General features: G+C 46.1%; 1 protein-coding gene across 4 annotated transcripts in view; it reads left to right on the top strand.

Moving 5' to 3' along the window:
* The window catches only part of sif (guanine nucleotide exchange factor still life), a 273472-nt gene that overhangs the window by 228888 nt on the left and 17507 nt on the right, over window positions 1-27077 (top strand). For 3 of the 4 annotated variants that reach the window (XM_075895490.1, XM_075895491.1, XM_075895488.1), the window contains exons 12-22: window positions 10605-10793; window positions 11730-11954; window positions 12863-13006; window positions 13527-13709; window positions 14383-14567; window positions 15199-15295; window positions 16557-16721; window positions 19680-19860; window positions 19962-20225; window positions 20757-20887; window positions 22574-22810. In XM_075895490.1, the coding sequence (XP_075751605.1) occupies window positions 10605-10793; window positions 11730-11954; window positions 12863-13006; window positions 13527-13709; window positions 14383-14567; window positions 15199-15295; window positions 16557-16721; window positions 19680-19860; window positions 19962-20225; window positions 20757-20887; window positions 22574-22810 (2001 nt within the window). The remainder of the gene's footprint in view (window positions 1-10604; window positions 10794-11729; window positions 11955-12862; window positions 13007-13526; window positions 13710-14382; window positions 14568-15198; window positions 15296-16556; window positions 16722-19679; window positions 19861-19961; window positions 20226-20756; window positions 20888-22573; window positions 22811-27077) is intronic. The other variant, XM_075895489.1, reaches the window with a different exon arrangement.

Here is a 27077-nt window from a genome sequence, read left to right as displayed (position 1 = left end):
AAATGATTACTGTTATCCCGATTGCGTTGCCACACAATCAAGCTTCCTCTCATTCTCAATTAGTATCCCCGAGTGCTGGCTAGTGTGTAAGATAACCGCTGTATTGAAAGCTACATTGTCTGAATTACACCTCCACTATACATTTCTTGTATCTGGCAGTTCTTGCTTTGTTTCTCTGAGTGTGATGACATGTGGCAAAGCTGATCTTAATGGCTTCTTTCTAATTGTTTATCAGTTTGCGGTCGCAGAAAACCCCGCTTAAAAAAGCCCTTTGTTCAGTCACTTCTTAAGAAGCTCGCCGCTATACTCGCAAACAGCGGCGACCCGCCCTCTTCTCCTAAAAATAAAAAAGTGCCGCCATATCCACGAAGTGAATGATGATGAGTGGGCGAAGCTCCGGAGGTAAACCTGGTAAACCATGAATCCTCTGTACAATTTGCCCACTCGATTTTATTACATCGCTCCCCCTAGCGTACGTCGCCGCACTAAATCGAACGATTGCCTTAAACCAATGACACGCGCCATATGTGACATCATTCCTATTTTATAAGATCTCGCGTCTTTCATCAACTACAAGTACCGCTTTCTAGTTTATAACATCTTGCATCTTTTCATCATCAGCTACAAGTACCACCATCCAGTAAACACTACAAGAACTAAACGAGAGGTGGCTACATACAGGAGACGGTACCTCCATCTAGTGAACACTACAAGAACTAAACTAGAGGTGGCTACATACAGGGGACGCACAGCCCACGCCCTAAGGAACTTCGCCCCTAAAATAAAAAGAAAAGCAAAAAATTTGTTATGAAACGGAACTAAAAGATAAATGTTTCGGGCGATACCCCAGTGTTTTTTCCGCCCTCCATCATGCATACCGTCACTTACTTTGCTGTTATAAAACTGTTCACTGTCGACACAGCTGGAAGATTCTCTATCTTTTTTTTATTTTGTTTTTCAAACTGCCAGCCACTCTAACCAATGCATAACGTACCTGGTGCAGGTGATTTGGGGTTTGAAAATCTGCTCCATATATGCAGTAAGGGGGTAATCATCAATGAATGCAGCTACGTTAACTATGTGTAAAATAATGTGTAATGCTGGCTTTTCCTCGTAAAGCCCGCAGCTAACATGTTTAATTGTTTAGCAGGCGTCCCGCTTTCTTTGATCTAGCAGGCCGCGTCCACACAAAAAAAGGAAGTAACCAAACATAGAGACAGAATGAAAACGAAACAAATAAATGAGATACGTTGACACTAAACTCGCTCAAATAACTTCCAGTCGAACTTTATTATAGACTTTCGAAAAAGGAAACAGTGCATTGTACATGGTTTTCGAGAATCCACAAAGTTGGCAAATGATCTCCAATGATTTTTCAAGCACGAACGAATTTCAAAAGGGTGCCTAAATTTAGAGAGAGAGAAGTAAACGTTTATTTTGAAACAGTGCCCCGAGCAATGCCCGGTGTCACCCTGAGGTGGGAGGGCTCCTTAGTCCAGGAACCCTCTGGCTTCTACTGCCCTCTTGGCCCTGGCGACGAGTTGTTGTTGCTCTTCCAGGTCCTCGAGGGCGAGCTTCGCCTCCCACGTTTCGGTTAGGTCTTCGTTCGTCCGTCCTGCTTCGTTATCAGTCGTGTGTTTTTGCAGATTACGTCTGGCAATACACTGGCATGGAAGAAGCAAGTGTGCCAGGGTGTCCGGTACGTTGCAAAGCGGGCACATATAGCTATATCTCGTTGGGTAGAGACGGTGCATTAGGGCCACATGTGTGTATGTGCTGCTTTGCAGGCGTCTCAGTATTACACTTTCCTCTTTTGTCAGTTTTGGGTGTGGTGGAGGGTATACTCGTCGCTCCAGCCTGTAATGCTGGAGTAACGACGAAAAGGTGAAAGTTGCCCTAAATCGAAACCTTTTTTTTTATTTCGGCAAATGAAACCCATAAAGCTGCATGAATCTGCATGTTTACATGTATTATATCGAATAATCGCTAGTAATCAGCATTGTCGTTGTTTTTTTTTATAAAGGCTTCTCAAAATAATGCAGTGTTCGTTTACTTGACGAGTCTTTGACATTAACAAGAGACGGAAATTCGCTGCGACGTTATATGGAGTCAAGTATTCTCACCTTCCAGGAATTAACGAAGTGCTGGGGCCTGCTCCGTAGCTTTGCGTTATGTGTATGGCTACGCTAAATTACAGGTTCTCTCAGTTATGACATTGGGCTATTAGATTTTTTAATCATCAGACGTAATTAGCGGGAACTTCGGACCTTCATATAGAAAAATTTCAGCGGTTTTCTTATGCAATCACCTCAGACAACCCGAAGCTTTTGTTTTCATCGAGCCTTGCCCCGCCGTGGTGGTCTAGTGGCTAAGGTACTCGGCTGCTGACCGGCGGGTCGCGGGATCAAATCATGGCTGCGGTGGTTGCATTTTCGACGAAATTCAGAAATTCTGTTGGCCCGTGTGCTCATATTTGGGTGCACTTTAAAAAAAACCCAGGTGGGCGAAATTTTCCGAGGTCCTCCGCTATGGTGTCTCTCAAAATTATATGGTGGTTTCGGGACGTTACACACCACGTATCGATCAAATCAATGTTTAGCTCGAGCCTTACAGAATAGCGCTCATACCCATTTTGGGAGATTGGGTTGCTTGCATGTTCCTCTGTTCTGGCTCTTACCCACTTGGGGGGATTGGCCCATGGGACCAGGAAGGTAAAAACCATTTTCATCTTTCTCTTCTGCTCTTCCTTCTGAGCCTATTGCAGTGACCCTTCCTCCCGCCACGAAATTTTTTTGCCCCTAACCTGGCTTTACAGCGCCTCTACAGGAATGGATTCATCGCGGCTTCCTTCACTTATCATGATTACGCAGCTCCGCCTCTGTGATCGCTCACGTGTTTGACCAAACGGTGATGTCGTGTGACAGCGTCATCGAGTGACGTCATGTTGAGTTACGTCAGAGGGTAGGAGTGACGAATGACGTCATGAAGTGCGTGTTGACGCCGCCGCCGAAGCTGGCAGTCAGTTTAGCGTCTGATGAGGTGTCTAGGGATTTTGACCTAATATAATAATAATAATAATAATAATAATAATAATAATAATAATGGCAACAGACAAGTGTTTTAAGGAAAAGGAAGCACCGGTGAATGAAGCCGTAGCTAGAATAATATAACATGTGTTTGGGGAAGTAACAAATGGCGTCTCTGTTGCCGCTGACAGTTTCGGCAAGAGCGGAAATGACGCAGGCGTGCAAAATGAATGAGGTCCCCACTTCGGAAATGAAGAACCACCTCCGGCTGTCACGAGGAGTCCCCGAGACGACTTCTCAGGAGCCGCTCGGCAATCAATAACAGAAATGGAATTGAGTTGATGCCCGAATAGGGAAGAAAGATATTTCGCGAATTTCGTTCCGCATTTCTCTCGAGCCGTGTCTTGTTCGGAACAGCCCTCTATACCAAAATCGCTGGCACAAAAAACGGCCAGGCATTTGCGGAACGCGCAGCAGAGTAGGAGCGAAAAAGCTGGAAAAGCGGCCTTTCAGAGCTTTCTTCTACACACTCTTTGGGTAACTGGTACAAACACACTTGCTGATTACCCACTGCGCTATAAAAAGTGCTCATATTTTTTGTGTAGTAGACACTCTCTTTTGGTAACTGGTACAAACACACTTGCTGATAAAAAGTACTAATAATTTTTGTGTAGTAATAGGCTGGCATCCACTATGCTACCCATCACCATTCTTCAGAGAAGCGTGGTATCCGCTACACACTTGCAAAGAATTTTATGCAATTCTTTTATGCAGCGGCTGACTACGATGAAGAATTCTGCTGGAAGTGGGTATGCGACACAGTTATTAGGTGATCAAGAACTATAGCTTTTGTAATGAGTCGGACCGTTGGACGACCCAATCGTTACGCAATTCGCATTGTGTGATGCTGGTGCTTGTTCCTTTGCTGCTCTGGAACGCTTTATTACTCGTACTAACGGGATTCTTTTACTGACATCAAGCGTGCGTAAGGCAAATTTGCTACTGGGTTTCAAGCACCGGAGTGTTTCTGCGGTAGAAGACTGGGCTCGCACGCAGGACACCCAGGTTCAAATTCTGCTGTGTTCTTGGAGTTTCAATTTACAAAGTTTTTTTTTTTCTTCTTATTTCGTGCGATTGTGGTTGCCGATACCGGCGGCGGACAACTATACGGCACCATACACGACCATTGCTGTGATCTCTCATTAGAGCTTTCGCCGTAAAAAGGGCGATAAAAACGTATAGCATATACAGTGATAGAAAGTGTGACAGACAAAAGAGCGATTTATCCCTGAAAGACAGACATACACATACGCAGTATTTGTGAAAATCAAATCGTTGCTGCATGATACGCTACTCGTTTTCTTTTTTTTATATATACTAAGAATTTTCCTGCACTTAGATGTATATAGGTGCGTATAAAAATATTGCGGGACAGTTTGAAAGTAGTTATGGGATAAATATACGTTAGACTTACCCTTCATTTAATCTATCCTATAATACGTGAATAGCGAGCACTGCGTAAAAGCAACGATTCCTTTGATATGTACATTTTGTGTAAGCCTACCCCATATTTGCACACACAACTGTACGTCGACAAACCCAGTCACGAGTCAACTTACTCGACTGAAATTGGGACTCAGATCGGGCCGGGAACCTCGGTCCGAGTGGGCCTGGGTGAGTGACATTTTGGTGAACTTAAGCCTGAGTAAGTTAACAAAAATTTTGGTCAGTCTGAGTTCGAGGGAGCCCTGAAAGTGATTTGGGGGGGGGGGGGGGATGAGCGGGCAGTAAATCCAAGTGTGTGTGTGTGTGTGTGTGTGTGTGTGTGTGTGTGTGTGTGTGTGTGTGTGTGTGTGTGTGTGTGTGTGTGTGTGTGTGTGTGTGTGTGTGTGTTTTTGCCGGCGTATGCTCAGAACACCGTCACGGCTGCTCTGAGTGCTACAAGAGGTCGCTACCTCTTGTTGAACGTTTTTTTTTCACGCTATCATTAACATTGTAACAAATATAATACAGTTTCACTGCTGTAAACTATCGTTCTTGCGAAAGAAGCTGCGTAACACCCCGGTACATATGAAATTAAATGCTTACAAAACACTTGTTAGACCCTCATTAGAGTATGCTGATTTAAACTGGAGCCCTTACCAAAAACACTTATCTGAAAGCGTACAAAAACTAGCTGCCAAATTTATATATTCTGCGTATATTTTAGACAATGCAGCGTCTCTGAGCTATTGGCGAAAGCAAACTTTGTACGACTTTCACAACGAAGAATTATTTCCAAGCTTAAATTCATTTATCTTTTCACCCGCAATCATTTCAAAATTCCAAAGTCACGTTGTTTGCGTCATCTTTTTCTGCACAGAAGCCACAGTAAAACAATCAGACAACCTTCAAGCCGCGTTAACGCGCACAAATATTCTATCTTCCGTGAGCCATTTCTCAGTGGAACAATTCACCTGATAGTGTTGGGAATTTCACTACTGTAGATATTTTGTTACTGAAGAGCAAGCCATTTATTTCCGTTTATGGTTGTCATTGTTTTTTTTTCTTTGAAATGTTTATTCTTGTAACCACTCTTGCAAGCCTGCAGTATATATATGTTCAAATAAAAATAAATAAAAAACGCTATAGAATTACAAAACACGCGGGTACTGTTCTATACTTCTTTCCCTTTAAAGCTATCGCACATCCCAGATATATACATAGAATGAAAATAGCGCAGCATTTTTTTGTGTTGGTTTAAGTAAAATATGACTTTACGAAAACGCTTACAACCTCTGTTATTGGAGCACTTTAAGTCTATGCGTAAAGCTAATTGATCGAAGAATGACGAATATTGTATGGCTGGCTTTTCATAAGTTGACGCAGTGCGGCCTGCATCCGCAACAGCGCGAGATACCTGTAAAAAAAAACACTCTGTAGCTCTTCAACACGTAACGTTACGTTTTCAATATTTCTCGTTAGTAAGCGAACCACACCTCGGAACGGAAAGAAACAAAACCCTTTAACTACGAAACAAAAAGAGCGAGTTCAGCGACGTCTTCTTTATTGATTTTTCTTTCTTTTTTTCTCGCTCGACTTCTCTACAAGGCTGTCAGTAGCAAGCGAGAGCGGCTTTAGTGCAACGCTTGTCATTATCCTGGGCCCCGGGGCTATGCGCAGTTCGCCGCTACTACGGGACACATTCTCACCCCCGCTGCGGCAGTCATTCCTTTCTCATACGCACAGAACCAAGTTCGATCCCGCATCGGCCTCGCTACATTTTCACAACGGAAAAACTTCCCTCTAATGATCAGCACTCTGCCCCATCCGTCTATCTTTCTTTCTCGCTCCCGGCATGCGGATATCGAACAATGCATAAATATTATCTTTTCCTGATCTTTTTTTTTTACGCGAGTAGTTTTTTGTGAGTTACAGAGAGCACCACGACGATACTTTTGCGGTGCCTGTCAAAGGCACAACACCCCTCCGCCACTCGTGTTATGATGATAAGTACCGTTTTGTTATTTTGTTTCTATCGTTGTTATTCCGAAACCCTTCGTCGTGCTATGATCGTGCTTCTCTTTTTGTTTACTTCATATTTGTACTCGTGTTGCGCCGACAATGTTTGTTTTTCGTATAGTTTCTTTACCTCTCTTTCTCTTTTCCTTCGTTATTCTTTTCATTCGTTGTCGGTCATTGTGTTGTTCATCGGGAACGCTTCTCTGCGAACCTCTCTGTGGTTTTTGACTGCGAGGTTTCGAACTCCGAGTGGATCCATAGAGCTCGAAAAACGTTTTCCGGGGTTTGTTTAGCTTTTCAAACCTATTCACCTGCAGGTAATACACACAGCTCGTCTATTTAGAAAAAAAATTGTCTTTAGGTGTATGCTTGTATGTGTGTTTTGCCGAGATTCTCGAAAGAAAGAAAAGAAAGAAGAAAAAAGCGGTCGGTGCGCGGCGTTTGCTGCCTGACTGCGCCCTGGATACGTACCCACGAATCGATATAAGCCATAACCCTCTCTGCGATTTTCGCCGATCCCGTAGTTTTTAGTGGGACTTTTCCTTCCCGTTTTCTTGCTTGAATGCCTTCTAGAGGGCGCACCGCGCATTCTTCCTGCGACTTGGGCTGCGGTTGTGCCTATGCGCGGCGATCGGTCCGACGCTGAAAAGGGCCCACCCGAGGTATAGTATCGATTGAGAGTTCGCGTTGAGTCGTTCAGCCCCCACCCCCCTTACCCTCCTGCCCCCTTCCTTGTACACTGCAGACGCACAGGGACGCCTATTACCGAAATTGAAGAGCCGCTTCCGTGTACATGCTTGATGGTTTGTGCTTCTCGTGCTTCCCGAATCGCGGAATAGCCCGCTGCTCCCCTAAAGCTGAAGTGGAGTTTCAGGTCTTTAAAGAAAAGCGAGGGATTTTTTTTTCCTCAAACGAACGAACGTCGGAACGGCAGTTATGCGGAAGGTATACATTCCCAAGGGGAAAAAGATATTGTTTCAGAAGGAGGTGACCTCCTGAAAATACTTTTACACGAGAGGCCTGTATAGGAAAAGAAGGGCAGTTGAATAATCGCAAGACTACTATTCTTACAATATCTACCACTGATGTCAGTGTTCGAACTAGTAGTAGTGGTATGGATGAAAGAGACACAGGTAAAATGGGAAATACAGAGAAACAGCAGAAGACCCAGAAAAATGTACTATCACCGAGAGGGAAGGGTTAGAGGGGCCTGCCTAATATTCAAGAAAAGTATTTATATAAAAGCTGATGATAACGAGAATAAAATTAGGGAAGTGACAAAGAAAGAACGAGATGACAGACTGCTTGTACTAAAACAAAAAGAAGGAAAGAAAGCTCTCCAGGTCAAGCCCGTTCTCTTGTGAAAACGTAAGCGTATTTGCGTCTATAGGAGCAAAACCAATCGGAGACAAGCGTAACCGTAGGGAGCCGAACATTACAACAGTAACTGCGGAAAAGTCCCCGCAGCATTGGCCATACGCGCTGCGCAAGGCCTGTAGTACACACTCTGTATAGTATGAAGTGCTCAAGTGTTTCGCATGCAGGAATTGCAATACGCAGACGGCTTCACTGTAGCACTCGTCCATGTCGGTGCAAACGTTCTAGCATCGAGACATAACCAACCCATAATGCGCTGATATGATAGGATGGTCAGTGGCAGCCAGTTAAGTTGGATAAGCTACGCTCGATGGCAGTCGTGATACTGTGCACGAGTGGTGCACAACGCCGAAATCCAGTGCTATAAAGTTTCTAGTGTATATAATGCAGTGCAATTAAGTACTATACTCACTGTTGTGTATAGTACTGAGAAGCTCGGTGCTGTACTCTATATATAGTATAGTTTGTTAGCGTTCCGGCATGTTGAGTAGTTGCCGCAAACTTGAAATGGACTTGTCCTCGCGCGTGTTTCTACGGGCGCGCTTTTCGTTCGCCGCAGTAATGTGGCGGTGCTCGCCTGTTGACCCAATGGTCGTGGGTTCGACCCCGGCCGATGTTTTTGCATTTCGAAAATGGTCGAGGCCCGTGCACTGTGTGGTGTCAGCGCGCGTTAAATTACATCATGCAGATGGTCAAGTTTCCGGAACTTATTTCCACTACAGCGTGCGTCAAAATCGTAGTTTTGGCACGCCATATCTAATCATATTTACGGACCGCTTAAGTTAACTTAGTAAGTTAGCATTCAGTGCTATCAATGAAGCATTCAATGAAGTAGCTATCATTGAAAATCTCCGAAAGGCGCCGAACGCGCGCGCTGCGACGGCGCATGCGCAGGAATTAAGACATTCGAGTCCGCGTGTTATCACGCTTCCTTCGGCAGGAGCTGGTCTTGGGACTTAATTGCCTCCGAAAAAAAAAACGGCGTCTTCGAAGCTCCGGTGCGTAAGACCACTCTTGATTGCTGCGCACCACCGCACTTTTTTCTCTCGGTAAACTGCAGACATGGCCGAATGAAGATGTTGAATGTCGCTGATATCACTGCAGAACGCACACAGCGTGACACAGTATTATTTATATGTAGGGTTTAACGTCCCGAAACCACCATATGATTACGAGAGACGCCGTAGTGGACGGCTCCCGAAAATTTCGACCACCTGGGGTTCTTTAACGTGCACCCAAATCTGAGCACACGGGCCTACAGCATTTTGCCCTCCATCGGAAATGCAGCCGCCGCAGCCGGGATTCGATCCCGCGACCTGCGGGTCAGCAGCCGAGTATACTTTAGCCACTATATACCACCGCGGCGGGGCCACTTTTGCAAGTATTTCATCTTCTTTATTATTTGCTTTATAAGTCTCGTACATCATATACCACTTTCCAACTCGACGTATAGTACGTGTCTCGTGAAAGACCTCCCCCCCCCCCCCTTTCTTTTTTTCACGCGTGTTTATCCCGAGAAACCTCTCTCGGACACATTTCTTGTTGCGCTTACCGGCATGCGGCCTCGCATAATGGAGCGCAAAGTCTCAGACGTACGTCTCGGTCGCGGCGCCATCGATTTTGCGTTTTCGAGACACTTCAAGCTGGGCTGACGTCGGCCGTGATGTCTCGTAGAGCCGACTTACCGCTGTTCTCGGAAAGTGCGCGCCCGTGTCTCCTTGTTTGTTTGTTTGTTTGTTTGTTTGTTTGTTTGTTTGTTTGTTTGTTTGTTTGTATGTATGTTTGCTGTTGTGCGTGTTTGTGTGTTTCGAATCCGGCTGCGGTGAAGTGCTTCCGTACGGTTGCCCTCCCGGAACATTTTCGCTCTTCGTACGCACCCGGTCTTCTTTATTTATTTATTTTTTCGCCAGGGTTGATTCACTTCGGAGTGTCGCGGAGCAGCGTTGATTGAATTTTACGTACGTCCCGGTGAAATCGAAACCGTTTTTTTAAACTCTAAAAACAAAAAAAGAAACGGATGAACTGCCATCTGGAAAGTGAAACGAATGCGGAGCTAAAACAAGTGCATAAAAATGACGGCGCGTTGACCTCAGGCTTACCGCTTGATACTTATTTGATGGCTTTCTTTTAACAGTGATGATAACTCACAAAATTTTACGCTCTAAAACTACATGTGTATGAAAGACGCCGTAGTGGAGAGCTCCGGATATTTTGACCACCTAGACATTTTACCTCCGTTAGAACTTGGCAGCCACGGAAGAGATTCGATCCCGAGACCTGCGGGTCTGAAATAGTAAGATTCTGGTATAACTCCTCTTGGTTACTTTTTTTTTTACTGCACTCATCTAAGAGATAGCGCCTGCGGTTTTGCAACTTTGGCACCTCCTCTGGTTCTGTGCATAGCCACTGCTGCACCCATAATAATAGGATTGGTTGATTGACTAATTGATTGATTTATTGACTAATTGATTGATTGATTAATTGATTGCTTGATTGATTGATTGATTGATTGACTAATTGATTGATTGATTGATTGATTGATTGATTGATTGATTGATTGATTGATTGATTGATTGATTGTACGATGTACCTTAACTAGTATGTTTTGACACGGTACTGTCTACGTGGTCACACCGTATATACGCGTGGCGCGTATGCCGTTTTGTGTACTCCTCTGATGCCGCTGATGTCTTGACGCAGATGTCTGACGACGAGCGGCTGTCGCTGACGACGGCAGTGAGCGACGAGGACGAGACGGGCGAGCCGCGATCGGGCTCCCGCGCCGCCGGCGGTGGCGCGGCAGCGGCGGCCTCCTTCAACTGCACGGGCGCCGTGCGCAAGGCCGGATTCCTTAGCGTCAAGAAGTGGCTACTGCGCAGGAGACACCAGGCACGTCATCTACACTGCTCACGCAGAGTTATTCAGTCCTGCTCACGCACAGCCCCTCATGGACGGAAACGCGACAACCGATGCCTTCGCTAATATACCGACTGGTGTATATATGCACAATTGCTCAGGATGACCGCGTCATGTCGCTACAAAACTGGCCACTAAAGCTAAGGCTGGCCCTGACGGGGTACACTAAGTGACGCAGCGTACGGTGCGGAAATATGTTCTCTTTGTGGCGGCCTATATGCAACGAAAACGCGAAATCATTCTGTCGCACGTACAGTCAGCAGTTGCCTCACAACGTATACGAGCTCGGATACCTCTGCTCAAACTATAGCGATCAGCATAACGCTGTTCGCCCGGCACGTTGACCAGACATGTAAGCGAAATTTGTCAGGTGGAGAGATTAAATGAAATGAACGACTCGGAATTCTGTCTATTGCTTGAGTAACTTAAGCATCTTGCCGGTACTTACCTATGCAGCAAAAACCTGGAGGCTTATACAAAGAGGGTTCAGCTTAAATTAAGGGACGATGCAGCGAGCAGTGGAAAGCAGATTGGTAGGTGTAACCTTAAGAGACAAGAAGAGAGCAGAGTGAATCAGGGAAGAAACCGGGGTGAAGGATATCATAGTTGAAATCAAGAAGAAGAAATGGACATGGGCCAGACATGTAGTTCGTAGGCAGGATAACCGCTGGTCATTAAGGATAACTGACTGGATTTCCAGAGAAGGGTTAGGGGAAGACACAAAGCTAGGTAGGCAGATAAGTTCAGGAAGTTTGTGGATATACAGTGGCAGCAGCAAGCACAGGACCGTATTTACTGGCGGACCATGAGAGAGGCCTTTGTCCTGTAGTGGACGTAGTTCTAGTGCACTCTATAGCGTAGTCAGACTGCTGACGATGACGACGATGATGATTGTTGGTCGTCTTTCAGGTGGAACTGGCTCGGAAGCGCGGCTGGAAAGGATACTGGGTATGCCTGAAGGGCACGACGCTACTATTCTACCCGTGCGACAGCCGCGACGGTCGAGCCATCGACTCGACGCCCAAGCACCTCATCATCGTCGACGGCGCAGTGATGCAGCCCGTGCCCGAGCACCCCAAGAGGGACTACGTATTCTGCCTCAGCACGGCGTTTGGCGACGCCTACCTCTTCCAGGCGAGTTCGCACGTGCCGCTCCACTCTCTTTTTCTGTTCTTTCATCTCTCTTCATCAAAGCAGGGTAGCAAACCGGACGCGCGTCTCTTTGACCTCCCTGCTTTTCCTTCGTTTTCACCTCCTCAGCACAGTTGCGAACTGCGATGGAGTGAAACGTAATTCTAGAACACTGTTAGTCAACCTAACTATTATGCTGAAGGAAGACAATGTTTGTGTTACAACAGTAGATTTCTAACATTTCCAGTCGCTTTTAGCCATGTTGAGCCAACATTAGGCAGCATTAGTCAACCTTACTCACCATTTAGCCAGTGTCACTCACGACAAACCGACATCAAAAACTGATCGTCCAAAACCAGCCAACATTAACCAGGAATATTCGGTGATAATAGCGTAAAATTAAATACAATAGTCCAATTGACGTGTGACCTAGTGATAAGGAACTGTTATACGGGCAGCATACATATGATATATATATATATATATATATATATATATATATATCCACTTACAAGTAAAGAGGGAGCGTCCTTTGGTGTCTCCTAGACGAATGATGATATTCCGTGGATCCCGGGATTGTCGAAAAGCCTATATGTGCAGTATGGTCCACTGTTAAAGGGAACACTCGAATGCACACCGTCAATATTCCTGGCCCTCTAAGAGCAAGTGTATTAAGAAACAATCTTCATGCAAGTCGATATTCTGTCAAGAGGAGTCGGAACTTTTAGCCACCAGTAGCCTTATGTATATCTAAGCCGCTATGATTCCGGATGTTAGCGAAATATAAACATGCTGCTCACGCAGGTGTTTCCTTTAACAGTGGACCCGTCTGTACATGCGAGTGTGCTGGTTACTGGTTTGTTTGTGTGCGCTCGTGTGTTTGTTTACCAGCGGTCGTCCCTGTTGTGCAGGCGCCGTGCCAGGTGGAGCTGGAGAACTGGATCAACAGCATTCATTCTGCCTGTGCCGCAGCATTCGCCAGGCATCGAGGTCGCACTGGGACGCTACATCTCCTACAGGAAGAGATCTTCAGGCTAGAGAAAGAAATTGAGTCGGTTAGTTGGAACCCCACGTTTCTCTCACGGCTGTTGATCGCATACTCTAAAACAAAAAAGAAAGGGGGGGGGGGTACTGTTACAACGGTGTCAGTCACTTTTCACCTCTATCGGGCCTGATTCAAATCCAATTTCTTGATCGTGATTGACTTCCTTACGCAAGCTGCATAAGGGATAGTCAATGTTGAGCAATACGATCAGCATGGGTCTCCATCGCGATTAACAGTACACCATATGGCACCTGTATCGCTCTTTTAGGCGGTTCCCGAGTCGCCTCGTATAAGACTCATTAACACACTTCTCAGGTTCCATGACTCTGCGAAGAAAGTATACCGGTTACCAAAGAGAGTTCGGGTGTCTCTTACAAGAGACACTTAAAATCATGAGGGTGGCAAGCAGACCTCATATAAAAGAACCAAATGACCTTTCTTTTATTTTAGAGTGTACACAACTTTGTTTTCAACGCTTCTGCGAAGCAATTCGCCACATTGACGCGCCTCGATGCCCTCTTGACTCACAGGACGCGAAGTTGAAGCACATGGCCGAACTACAGTTGACCGTTGTGGTGGACCAGGAGTCCCGACAGACTCTGTCGGACCAGATCGGACAATGGGAGGAGAACCTGGAGAGGCTACACTGTGAGCAGTTCCGTCTGCGCTGCTACATGGCCTCCCTACAGGTCTCCGAACTGCCAAACCCAAAGGTACGCGTGCGCCACACCGTGGCTTGTCATGTGTGCACGAGAAACACGTCGCGGAAAGTTCGGGCCGCGGTTGACGTAGACGCGAGTGGGTCAGGGTGCCTTGACGAGCGCGTTCTCTGTTTCAGTCGCTCAATATCTGGCGAATGTCCCTAGAGATAAAACCGCTAAATACAAGTCTCATCACCGATTTGGTGGCTCCGTATATTCTAGTTAATCTGCATGCCACAAGCTAGCACTTACAACACGCCAGATATAGAGATATACTGTAGCAGTATCTCTATATCTGGTGTGTTGTAAGCGCCATATTGTGGCACGCAGATTAATTAGAAAATACAGATCCACCAAATTGGTCAGGAGACTTATGTTTAGCGATTTCTTTAATATCCGTGGACGCGAACTGATAAGTAACTTTAAAAAATGCATCCCGTGGTACCTATATGTCGCAAGATGGCGATTTCAGCGTAGATGCTGCGATGCACGTACTCTGCTGAACGATGGTTGCGTAAAACGCAATACGTCTACCGAGAAGATAGAGCGCTTTAATGGGCAGCAAAGCCCGCATAACTGAGATCACTGGCCAAAAGACAGTTCCATAATTGATCGGCTCGTCCGGTGACCGTGCTCACTTCCTCCTTGTAGTCATATTGACGTGGTCGTCCACCGTGTTCCGCAGAACCTTCTAACTCACGTGTCCAAGGCCACCAAGGCGACGCTGAACAAGCTGGGCGTGTTCACCGTCTCCTCGTTCCACGCGTACATCTGCGCGCGCAGCCCATCGCTTCTCACAAACCTGCTCTCGGGCCGGGGCGCCACCAAGCGGAGGTCGCGCGCTGCACTTTCCAGGTCCAACAGTTCCAAGTGAGTTGCACCTGTTTCACAACTGGCTACATGGGAGTAGCGGGCCACGTATACACTTGAAGTATTAGTGACAACGAAGATACGGCAGTTAATGAGGAACTCAATAAGGAATATAAATAATTTATAGGACGAGTGCCGTCAGCGCAGATGCACTCCTGTACAGTTTGATGTGATCATTCTAGCATGCTTATTAAGCATAACACGTACCATGAATTTTCAGAATATCAGTTAAATTAAAAGACAGATGATAAACGCAAAGTCAGGTTGCACAGGGTATAGATATATCATCTAGAAGGTAATCCTTACCTCGTACACTCGTGCGTTGGTTTTAAACATTTTTAGCTCAAGATCTACAAGCCTTTTTCTTTCTGTTTATTCGTTTTCAATAAACCATCAGTTGTTGGCAAGCGCTCGTGTTTTCGCCTTCTTGTCTTCTCTCGTCCGTCCATGTCTGTTCCTTTGTTCTTTCAGTCAATTTACAAACTTTCCCAGGAAAGTATTCATTCAAACTAGCACAAGCTTTGGGACCAATAGGCAGGGTGGTGCTACACTGATTATGATAACGTCGAGTTGTCTATGGAGAAAACCTTTTTGCCTTCCTCTCTGCTTATGCCTTGCCCGTTTGTTCCAGAAGACTTCTAAGCATGCCTTCGTCCTCACTACAAAGCAGCCTAGACCTGCCTGCCTTAGGAGAAAAAAGCGTCAAGATCAACTTGCCAGATAATCAAGTAAGACTCCCTTTCACTATAGCGAGGGTCCGTTCACTTCACCTGCACCAGTAGGAACCGGTTCACGGTGGTGCTCGCGAAGTTCACAAATTGTGCAACGCGAGTTCAGCGATGCAGTCACAGTGGGATACCAGAAAAAAACGAACTACAGGGTGCATACCTTATTTCTGTTCCCTCAATTTACACCCTCCACTAACATTTGCCGGGATGGCAAACTGCACATGTGGACAGTTTATGGGGCACGAACGTCTTTGCAATACACACCGCCTAAATGTTACGTCATCTGCTGTGCTGCGTACGCCAGCTCGCGGCTGCGCAAAGCTGGCACCGTCAGCGTGCGGGGTGCATGAAAATTGTGAACCGGTGCTGCACCTCTCCGGCGGGATCCGAAAAAAAAAAAACGTATCTTGGTAAAAAATGTTCCCATTTGCGTTGTCAAAAAAAAAAAACGTCCCCGCGACACGGACACTGTCGAACGTTGCGCCTTCCAGTCGCCAATTCTTTTTTTCTCAAAGAAAATAAAATAAAAGATGTGCGCGAAGATTGCAGTTTACTGAAAGATTGTCGACGAAACACCATAATGACATACCAACTGTCCCAACTTATCTGTATAAGTGTAATGACAGATGCAATATCACATGCCATGCGCATTTCAGATAAATGCAAATTATAGCTATGCACGCGCCTGAAAAAGACAACGGGGGTGGCAGTTCAGCACCCATGCATTTCTTCCCGAGGCAGCAGCTTCGTCGCACCATCACTCTGCAGTTAAGTGCACGCTCCCGGGAGCTCAATCGATACTTTCTCTGTGGTGTACTTAATGGTACTTATTTGTGGAATGGAGATAATGGAATCAAACAAAGGAGGCAGAAAGCTGTGCGTGGGCTGTCATATATGAAGACAAAAAGGTAATGCCGCTGGCGTTGTAAGGGATGCAAAAATGTTTTAATTAGTGTCGAATAAATATCTGCTAATCAGTTTCTCGTTTAATTTTCACCTGGGGACCTTTTTTTCCTAGACAGCCATGGCACATGGGCCATTTCTTCCGGGGACGTTTTTGCCCACACCCCTCTCCAGCACCCTTTGAAACCAATGGCGTGGTGCAGAGGTGGTCATTGCCGCACCGCTGAAACGAATGGCAAATTGCAGCACTTCTCGAAATTGTTCATGGGGTGCAGGCGAATCGAACGGACCCCGAGTACTTGGCGAAAAGTTAACAGTTCGCTTCTTTCCTCAACTCGACGCTTTTACCCGATTGCAGGCCGTAATAGTAGGAGTTCGGGACAACATGACCGTCGAAGAAGTGCTCTGGGTGGCCTGCAGCCGAAGGCAGTTGTCGCCCAACGACCACTTCCTACGCTTCCACAGGAGGAAAGACATGGACGACTGCTACGTGGCGGCGCGAACCGAACTGTTTGACAACTTGGTGAGTTACACGGCAGCGGTCCGTTAGGAAAATCACTTTGGCCACAAGGGCGAAGCAGTGAATTCGATAACAACAAATTGGAATGCTATAACATGTTGTGCTATCAGGTAACTTTTTTGGACTTGATTTTTCCGATGGAAGCAGAAATGTTGGAAGCCCGTGTGCTCAGATTTGGGTGCGCGTTAAAGAACCCCATGGAGGTGGTCGAAATTTCCAGAGCCCTCCACTACGGCGTCTCTCATAATCAAATTGTGTTTTGGGACGTTAAACACCACGTACCAATCAATCAATCAATCAATCAATTAATCAATCCTTTGGACCCGATCTCGCGTAACTCTGCAAAACACTGGTTTAAAGGAATTCGCGCTCTAGAAAAGCGGCTTTCGTGCTGTCTCGTCTCAACTCGAGGTACGGTTAAGCGAAAGGCAGGGAGAAGATTCTCGAAGATTTCCGCTTTGCTGCACTGCACTGGGGAAGGAAAAGCGGGGAAGGGGATAGACAGGTAAGGAAGGGGGAAAAAAGAATGGGTAAAAAAAAGTGTCTCGCTGCAAGAGCGAAGCAATGAATGCGATAGCAACAACTTGAAATATAACACTGAGAACGGCTTGCAGATCTAAACGTGCAGCACGCTGCTCACGCACAAATGAAGCACGAAAAAAAAACACACACACACACAGGACGAAAGCTAACTAAGAACGTTTACAGCTCAAGGCTTAATGCGCTGTTTAAACAAAAACGACGCACGAAACGTAATCACAGGTACAGATATCAGTGCGAACTAACGAGTGTCGAGTGTCACAGTTGTTCGCTGTGTTTAAAAAGCGCGCTCTTTTCGCAAACGGGGCCTGCCCAGCGAGCGAAGGGACCTTTATGGCGCAGGCAACTGACATAATCGTTCCGGTGAAATGCCAAGGCACACATTTCTCCCCACCGAAGAATAAGCGTGCGCGCACAAGCAACTAACCCCCGCCCCCATCCGCGGGGCAAAGTATATACGCGTGGGAGATAAGCGCGCGTTGGTGCATCGCGACGAGTTGAATGCCGAGCGCGGGCGGCTTTTTTTTTTTTAAGGACGATAGTCTTTCTTGGGTCACGACGCAAAAATTTTTGTCTGTCTGTTTGTACATTCGTCTGTTTGTCCACTGTAACGATAGCCTAAATGGCTCTGAACGGAACTCCAAACGGCCAACCCCATCAGCAGCACCCACCAATATTGCCGAAGTTTATCAGCGTTCATACTTGTGTGACTGTCAATTAAAAAGCAATTATTGCGCTTTTCTGAGGCACCATAACGGCATGTCAATATTTTGTATGTGTGTCTTTATACAAGAAAAGGCATACATAAGTAATTCTAGGGACTGTATCGTTTGTTGGGACGTTAAACCCCAGATATCAATCAAGGACTGTAGCATTTATCACGCTGCGCTGACAATGTAAATCTATGCTCAAAAAGGCAAAAGGGTTTCCAACGCTATCCTAAGACGACGCGGTGGTGGAACCTCCCCGTCGCATTGTGTTCTACACCTCATCGCCTCCGAAATAGGCGCGCATGCCTTCCTTTGGCAGTGCCATTTTTTGGGCGTGTTGGTAAAGGGAGCTTGACGACATATTGAGCGCTGTGTGTGGTTCTCTTCTTTGTCTCTGTCTTTTTGTGCGTCGCTTTTCTTTTAATATATCTATGCTTATGTCTGTCGGAATAGCGCGCGCGCCTACGCTAGCTATCGCACTCAAAGATCAAGATTTGGATATACTTTTGGTCGACAGAGTTGGCAGTTCAAAATCAAATGAAGTCTACAGTTTCGTAGATGACTCTCGTAGTACTCTGGAGCGTTGCGGCGTGCCTTGAAGCAGATATGAACAATGTTATGGACGCGTTCAAACGCTCACTTCAGCCGCTCTTTATGACCCATGAAGTGCCTTTTATTGCCTTGAAAATCAATGAGCTTCACGATTTAGAATGTACGCATGGTGCAGTCATGTAGCGCGTGCTTTGCATCCACATTTGCCGATGCAATGGGGTTGATGTGCGTATGAAAAGTTTTTGACCACTTGACGTTTTGCTTGTACATGTGCTGTTGACAAGAGTTCGCACGAGTGAGCACTGCCCCATGATCGCATGTCTTTTAAGATCTTTGGTTTCATGTTTTCTTTAGCTTTTCTACCTATCCTTTCCTTCTGTTGGCTGTACGTATATATTTGTTGTTATCACGCATTAAAATCTTAGTTAGAAATAGTGCTTGTCACGTCTTCTTCATCCACGATGTGTTCATATTGCGCTTTTAGAAGCTATGAATTAGCTTAGCCGTCTCCCCTTTTCTCGCGCCATTTTTGAACAGTGAAAGCTAATGGCCCTGTATACGGTATTTCATCACATACGAGCGGCACATGCTAACGCCGCGACTTCCGTGGGATAATTCAGGCTAACATCTTATGCGGGCAATCTGGTAATAATCTGATATGCGGCGTAATCTGGTTAGATTTACAATCTGGTCCCGTATGAAGTGCTATCTATAGCGAGGAAGCTAGACGAAAATGTTCAGTGCCCTGTCTATATAGAGCACTTGTGAAGAAAAGACGACGACGAATCACGCAAGCACCAGCGTCAGATAGCAGCACTAGGCTCGAGCTCGCACTAGCCCGGATTTCTGCTACTCGACGCCCGCCGCTCTTCGAAGCCCCACCTTTAACATTTATTGAGGTTCCCTGACGTCCAGCATCAATAAATCACGTCACACACTTCATGTAGGGTGTAAGTAGAAACTAAGTGCTGGCTTTCGTAACTGCAAAATTGTCTTCATTAAACTTTTAGTACAATAATGATCTGTCAAATACGTGAGTGACAACCTGAACTTCAAAAAAAAAACAAAAGTTAAGCACCAGCTGGCAGAATTCAGCTATCTCTTTTGCATTACCGAGTGTTTGTCCGCCTGTAGGCATACCAAAGTCGATCTCTCGCAGACTTTCGAGAGTCTGGAGGTCTGCGCCAAGGTGCTGTACCAAGTGGGGCTTTCCCGGAGTTCCCTAGACCAGCTGTTCGGCTTCAGCGTGGAAGCCGAGCTGGTTGAGAACACAGATCACCAGGACGAGCTATGTGTTTACGTAAGCAGGGTGGAGGAAGGCAGCCTGGCACATCAACAGGGTGAGCGACACTGAGCTGTATACGTCAGTGGCATTGGCTGGATCGTATTGATCAGTCCTGCATCGATAGGGAGCACCAGTTGATTCGTCCTCGTCCCGCAGGGCTCATGAAGGGCGACGAGATCATGGTGATCAACGGGGCCATCGTGAGCGACCTGGACATGATGTACATCGAGTGCGTGCTGCAGGAGGAGCTCTCGCTCTGCATGATGATGCGCTCGTCACGCACCGAGCCGCCGGACTTGGCGAGTGCCATGCGCACCACGGACGACTACATCGAATCCCTGGTCTGCCCGCCGCCGCCCAGCGACAGCGTGCTCAGCGACGAGATGATCGGAAAGCTGATTGTGCCCTCGCCCATCTGGGGTAAGCCTTTCGTTTTGTGACGTGGCGTGATTGTTACCTCACTAATCCGCCATGAATTTACGCATATTCGCTCCTGAAGGGTGTTTCGTCCAGGTGTCCAAGCCGGAAACTAGAGGGCAGTAGTAGCACGGCCATGTAAATGAAAGAGTGGTCGAACCATTAAACATTCACCATCTGGTTGACGAATCTGTAGGAGTTGTGTTCGAGTTGAACAGCTCTGTATTTACGACTACAGTCTTGGGTTGTCACTGACTTGGTTTTTACTTAAAATATGGCACATACCACTATGATCTGGGAAGGACAAAGTTCAGACTAATAAACATGATGACCACCGCTTTGATAACCTTCAGAAGACAAAGGTAAAAAGAGTTTAGTAAGGACGTGAGCGCTGAGAGTGGCAGATGCACACATTACGCCCACTCGCAACCGCGAGGGTTCTGCAAGAAGTTGGCCGTCGCGCTGCGTGTGCAGTTTCCACGGTGATGTGTCTCGAAACGAATCGGACGTGTACTGACGGCACGGCCGCCGCAGGTTCTCAAGAGCGATCTCCGGACACGTCGGGCCGACCGACGCCGTCGCCGGTGCCACCTCAGGACCAGTCCGGCCTCTCTTGCGACCAGATAGAAAGCTTGCTCAAGGTCATCGAGGACTCTTGTAAAAAGGTACACGTGCCGACTTTTCCTCTGGCGCTCTCACACGAATACGCAGGTCGAGCTAAAGCACAAATCACAAAGCAATGCACAAGATAGCGGCGACCACAGTCGTGGAAATCTGTCCGCTTGTTCAAGTCTGTCGGCTGTTTCAGATGCTACATTCAAGTGCGATCGCTGGGGCTAGCGTAAACGTTTTCAGAATGTGCGCCATGGATTGTTCGCTGCGACCTAGGTGAACGCAATCTGTAGGCATTGTTTTGCTATATAATGGGCGATAATTATCGCGAAAGCTGTGATACACGATTAGGCACCCTCTCGCGCCAAGTGACAGTAATAACAAACAAATTGATGCCGCAATCTATTGACACGAGTGCTAGCCACGTACCCCGCTCCTCCTTATTTTCTCTCGTTGAGGCCGGCTTATCGGAAGCTTTAGGACTATTACACTTATCGGTCAGTGCAAGACACGCTTCAGTGAACCGGAACTTTTTCGCGTGTTTGCGATAGTTCTAAGCAGATAGCGTACAACCCGACGCGAATAGCCGAGTTTAATTTTCAAATTTGCTAGAGAACCATTGTCAACTCCGGAATATACGTTGACTCATACGCGAAGTCTATACGAATGTGCTAATGGTAAATTTTTTTAACCATATCGAATACTTATAGAATAGCGATGACATCGAATGGAATATCATTCAAGCAGTTTTCTAATAATAAGGCACCCATTTCCGAAGCAGCCCAAAAATTGAACGTTTTATTCGAAACGCAACATCACATGCTTTAACAAAGTAACATTACGATTTCTTTCCGCCGCGCGGTGTTATTAACCACTGACCTATATCCAACTACACGGGCCTCAAGCATTTTGCCTCCAAATCCAGCCACGTGCATCGAATTCCGGCCGTGCACGGCCGGAATTCGTTGCTGTGACCTTTGGGTAGGCAGGCCAGCACCATAAACACCAGACTACCGCGGCGGGTATCGTTGTGCTTTCATGTGCTTCAATTGTTTTGTTTCGCTATGCACACCCAGTAAACAGGAAGGTTGCAATATTTTATGATACCCACGGAGGTGTTAGCCCCGGTTTATCGCCTGACTTGCTGCTTTCGAGATGAAGGGCGGTGCCAGTGAATGATATGGAAGAGCAGATGCTCCACCTCCCAAATAAGACATCGGCATAACGCAATGCATATGTCCTCCACCTCCCTGCATCCTCAAAAACCACTAACTTGTAGTGCTGCCTCCCCCCCCCCCCCCAAACAAAAAAAAAAAGCCTGGCTCCGCCCCTGTAGGTGGTGAATACAATGATCAAGTATACACACAGACAGCACGTACAGTCACAAACATACATATACACCCTAAAGAGTTTCTCGTAATGACGATAGTTATAGCGCGAGAACAAAACGACGACACAGAGACAAGAAGGACACGAAAGACACCTTACCCCTTCTTGTCTCTGTGTCGTCGGTTTGTTCTCGCGCTATAACTATCGTCATGCCATACCAACTAGCCCAAGCTGCCACACTTCTAAATTTATCGTAATGTTTTGTGAAGACGACTAGCCCTTAAAACGACGCTTTTGTATTGCGCAGCGGAGCTCAATTTTTCAATCTTTGCCGGTCACGCTGCCGCATTCTTCGTCGTAACGATCATGTGCAGCAGTTCGAAATTGAAACCCCGAATTCGTGAACGCAGACCGCCGAGCAGGTGACCGAGTACTGCCGCGTGCCCGTGGAGCGGAGGCGGTCCAGCTTGGCCAGTGGGCTGCCCGTGGTCGCGGCTGCCCAGCAACCGGCACAGCCGCCACTGGTAGCGGCCGGCGCGGTGCCCGGAGCCGCCTCGGTGGGCCAGGCGAGCAAGCATATGTCTGACGTGGAGAGGCTGCGCAAGGTCATCCTCGAGCTGGTGGACACCGAGAGGACGTACGTCAAGGTACGCGCACTTCTACCGGTACAGCGAGGGATGGCCAACTCGCCTCCTGCGCCTTTTCATCGTTCTTTTAATGCCCTATGGCATCAGTATATAGTTTCCATGTGGGAAATGGCCTTATTTGAGCGCGACAGTCATGAAATGGACTCGAAATAGATGTGTTGCGGCAAAGGTCTGCGCAGGGTTCTTCGATGGGGGGAGGGGGGGAAATGCAAGGTCCACCGCAGCGCCTGAAGTGGCGCAAACTGAAGTGACGTGACCGTAGTCAAAAGGGGAAAAAAAGGAAGAAAGAAGAACCTACCCAATGTTCGGTGAAACGTTTTTTTTATGAAGTGTTTCCCATGCGCATTTCTTTTGCATTTATGGCTAAATTTTTTTCGAAAATAATGGCACAAAACAGCATTCGATGTCAAATATAAAGGTCATGCTAGCGATAAAGTACGCTGTTTAACCTGTATCGCAAAGGGAACTCGAAACAAGTGCCACTTAATTACTTAGGGCGTAGAAAAAAAAACACAAACATAGACAGAGTATTCTTTCCACGACTTCGCGCGGTCGCACTTACTAACTCTGTCATGGATGCTCATCAACTAGCCCTTTAACGGATTTTGGTAGTACTGAAATCGGAAAGTGGGGTGGGAATAAATAGATGCGCAGGACAATACGTGACCAACATGCGGAATATAATGTGAATGTAAGTGCGCTAAGGCCTTCTGATAATGGCGCTGCTTATGTTGCCTACGCTTGATAAACAACAGTTGTCAGTGTTTAGCCGTTAAAAAGCCTGTGAACAGGTCTGGTCCGTATCCTCAGGGTACCTTAGTCTCTCGTGAGTCATTTGACCCTTAATAGGGCGGGTAGCAAACATTTGCTGCAAAATAGGAGGGCACATCACACAGTGAAGTGCCTTAATTGAAGCACTACAAGCACTTCACTGGTAAAGAAATCTACTGATAATTTAGACTAAACTGAGTTTTCAGCTGCTTCTAGATTACGACTTTCATCTCCTGGACGCTTTTTATGCTTCAGAAAACCAACTGAACGCGGAAAGACACCGATACACGCTAAACTACGGCTGCAACTTTGCTGCAACTTTGCAATAAGCTGCAACTTTGCTTATCAAAAGGGACGAACAGGGCAAGCTACACAACGCCTTTTTATCCTGGTAAAATATTTTTTCAAATATCTGCCTATCCCTTTAATAACCGACGAAAAGAATGAAAAGCAAATTTGGTGCGTTGACTTCAGCGCCTCTACGTCAGTACGACGTGTAATTGATTTTGAGTCCTTAATGTCTGATTGAATAACATGAACTAAGAAATAAACAGGCACATAATTAGATGTGCTTTTGAAAGGCACCGATACATGCTAAACCACGATGTTGACCCAGGACAAAGCTATAACTTTGCTTGTTCTGTTAGCCTGTTAGCCTGTTTGCCTGTGTGCGCTTTTGTTCTTCGTATGATATTTTTCAATCAACCTATACTCAGTATCAACACGAACCAACTAGTTCAATTGATTGCTAGATTGACGTCACGAAGTCATGTGTGTACGTTTTTGTGCACGGAAAGTATTGGTTGCAGAAACAAGTAGCGTACGCGTATTGTTCGTCATTTCTAGCGCAACGCAGTGCCGCGTTCCTTCGTCAAGTTTTGTTATCGCTCTGTCACACTGTACGTAATTCTCAGCGCAAACTGCATCTGCAGTGTTCGAGAAGCTTCGGAACTGTAGTAAATCATTTCGTTAAAATCACGCCCACTTCGCGAACATTACAGATTATTCTGGAACCTACGTGGCCACTAGCGATAACGCTAGAATATTCGACGACACGTGTATAAATGCCGACGAGCTTCGCCGCTTATCAGTTGATCGATGGCCGACGCTCCGTTCGCCGCTATCAGTGCAAGTCTGCCACTGTAATTTGACTTTCCGTTTGCCGGCCACAGGTTCGCCCAAATAAACAATTTCGTCTCAGCAGTCTCCTGCCTTCGGACACGTCACCACCTTGTGACATATGCAGTTTTAAACTATTTCTAATTTACCAAGAAGCCTTCTGCGCTAAACATAATTGACAGCGTACCTATACGAAGAGGCGTTTGCGTGTTGTACTTGCACTGTGTCAGCGTACACAAAATACAATGACCTCAAAAATAAAGGAACATTTTGGCTTCACTTTGCCGCAGCATATGGCAAGCAAGATATCTTCCGCAACTTAGTATTTATTGCATTGTGTTTGTAATGTATTAGACCTATGTAGGGTTTCAGTACCCCATGAATCAAAAGACCCATCAGAACTTTCGCCGACTGGTCACACATCTTACCGTTGTTGTTTTTTTTTACCTCACCATGGAGAACTTCGTTATTTAACAGCTCTAAGAAGAGAAGGTTGTCACGGCATTCAGATAACTAGAGGACACGTTTTAAGTTTATTTGTTTCATTATTACGCCTTATCGCATTGTCATTCATAGCTGATGCTGCCAAAGCAAAAGATGCTTGTTCGAGTCAGTCAGTGAACACTAAAGTATGAATGCGATAGATAAATATTCGAAATGTTAATCCGGAAATCTTGATGTTCAGTAATCGGTGATGAATTATCACAATGTGTTTATGTGGTTCTACTTTATAAATGACTTTGCTTAGTTATGCCTGCCCAGGACATATTGAAGTCGCCATAATTTTACTTGCTATACGCACAAAACTCGTCATTGTGCTCCATCTACGCAAATAATTAAATGTGTTCTTTATTGCGCGTCACCGTGACAGTTTTTTTTTTTTTGCCCCGCCGCGGTGGTCTAGTGGCTAAGGTACTCGGCTGCTGACCCGCACGTCGCGGGTTCGAATCCCGGCTGCGGCGACTGCATTTCCGATGGAGGCGGAAATGTTGTAGGCCCGTGTACTCAGATTTGGGTGCACGTTAAAGAACCCCAGGTGGTCGAAATTTCCGGAGCCCTCCACTACGGCGTCTCTCATAATCATATGGTGGTTTTGGGACGTTAAACCCCACATATCAATCAATCAAATCACCGTGACAGTTGAGCAGTTTAGCCTGCGTTGCCGCTTGTGGGGGATGTACGCGTGGAATGGAATCTTAATTTGGCGCCAATTTGATCGTGCTTAGATAATTTCATAGTCTATAGTAGACTGTAGTAAAGTTTTTCAGTACCCTATAGTAGACACATGTAAAAACTCGTCCGCGCCTGTCATGCTCAGAAATGCTCCAGTTCACGTGTAAGAACAATCTTAAAGCGTTCGATTAGACAGCATAATTTTAATACACCAGCGTTTGCAGTATAGCATGACTCTATGGGCGTGAGATATAGTTAGATTAACGTAAATGAAGGATAAGTTATATGAATTGAAGTAGTGCAAACGTTCTGATTGGAAGTGTATGCCGGAACAAGTATAGTTAGGCTGCTAGTGGTCTGGTGAAGACGGGAAGTGCGAACGGAAGGGGAATGGATACCAATGTGGATACCCAGAAGCCAAGTGACTGCAATTAATGGTGAATTATATAGCAGTGATTAGGTAGCCGCATAACTAGTTGGGCCAGTTGGATTACGATCATTATTGGAAACTTTGTAAGCGCTCCGAAAAACAGACGGACAGAAGGGGCTGACAAGGACAGCACTTGGCAGAGCTGTCCTTGTCAGCCTCTTCAACAACTTTTTGACAGCGGTTTACAAGGACAATTAGGTGCCTTAGAGTCTCATGACAGAACTCGAAGGTGGCATCAAGGGCAGAAATATATAGAGTTGTTCGAATTGACATGACAAAGGTCTGGAAAGATGTCCTAAATAATGTGCGAATCTAAACAGATACCAAGTGATTCAAATGCATTCGTCTGGAATCGCCAGAAGGCGTAAATTCAAGCCAAATGTAGGACTTTTTAGTGCTAGGCTCTTGAATGCGCCATTAATTTTCGACGTCTCTTTATACATTGCTGCCTCACTTCGAGGAACCTAAACATCGCGCAGTTTTTGTAGCTTTTGGAGCTTCATACTTTTTGCACACGACTGTCATTCGATGGAAATGTACTTTTATGTTTTATCAATCGCAAGTTATGCGATTGATAAGATAAGATTGGAAGACACGCTGTGGGGACAGTTTTTGGGATGAACACACACATGCACCGTTTTTCCTTGAATGCGATGAAATTATACCGTACAATCGCCAACCTTTTTTTATTTATTTTTTCTATGTCGCCACGGGCATAACTGACTGCCTGGTGCCGGATGTAGTGTGTTTGCCAAGTATAGATGCGCCGATTCT

The sequence above is a fragment of the Rhipicephalus microplus genome, chromosome 5, assembly GCF_043290135.1.
Source record: "Rhipicephalus microplus isolate Deutch F79 chromosome 5, USDA_Rmic, whole genome shotgun sequence".
Taxonomy (NCBI): domain Eukaryota; kingdom Metazoa; phylum Arthropoda; class Arachnida; order Ixodida; family Ixodidae; genus Rhipicephalus; species Rhipicephalus microplus.
The sequence above is the reverse complement of the archived record's forward strand: the minus strand, read 5'-3'. Positions and strand labels throughout refer to the sequence as shown.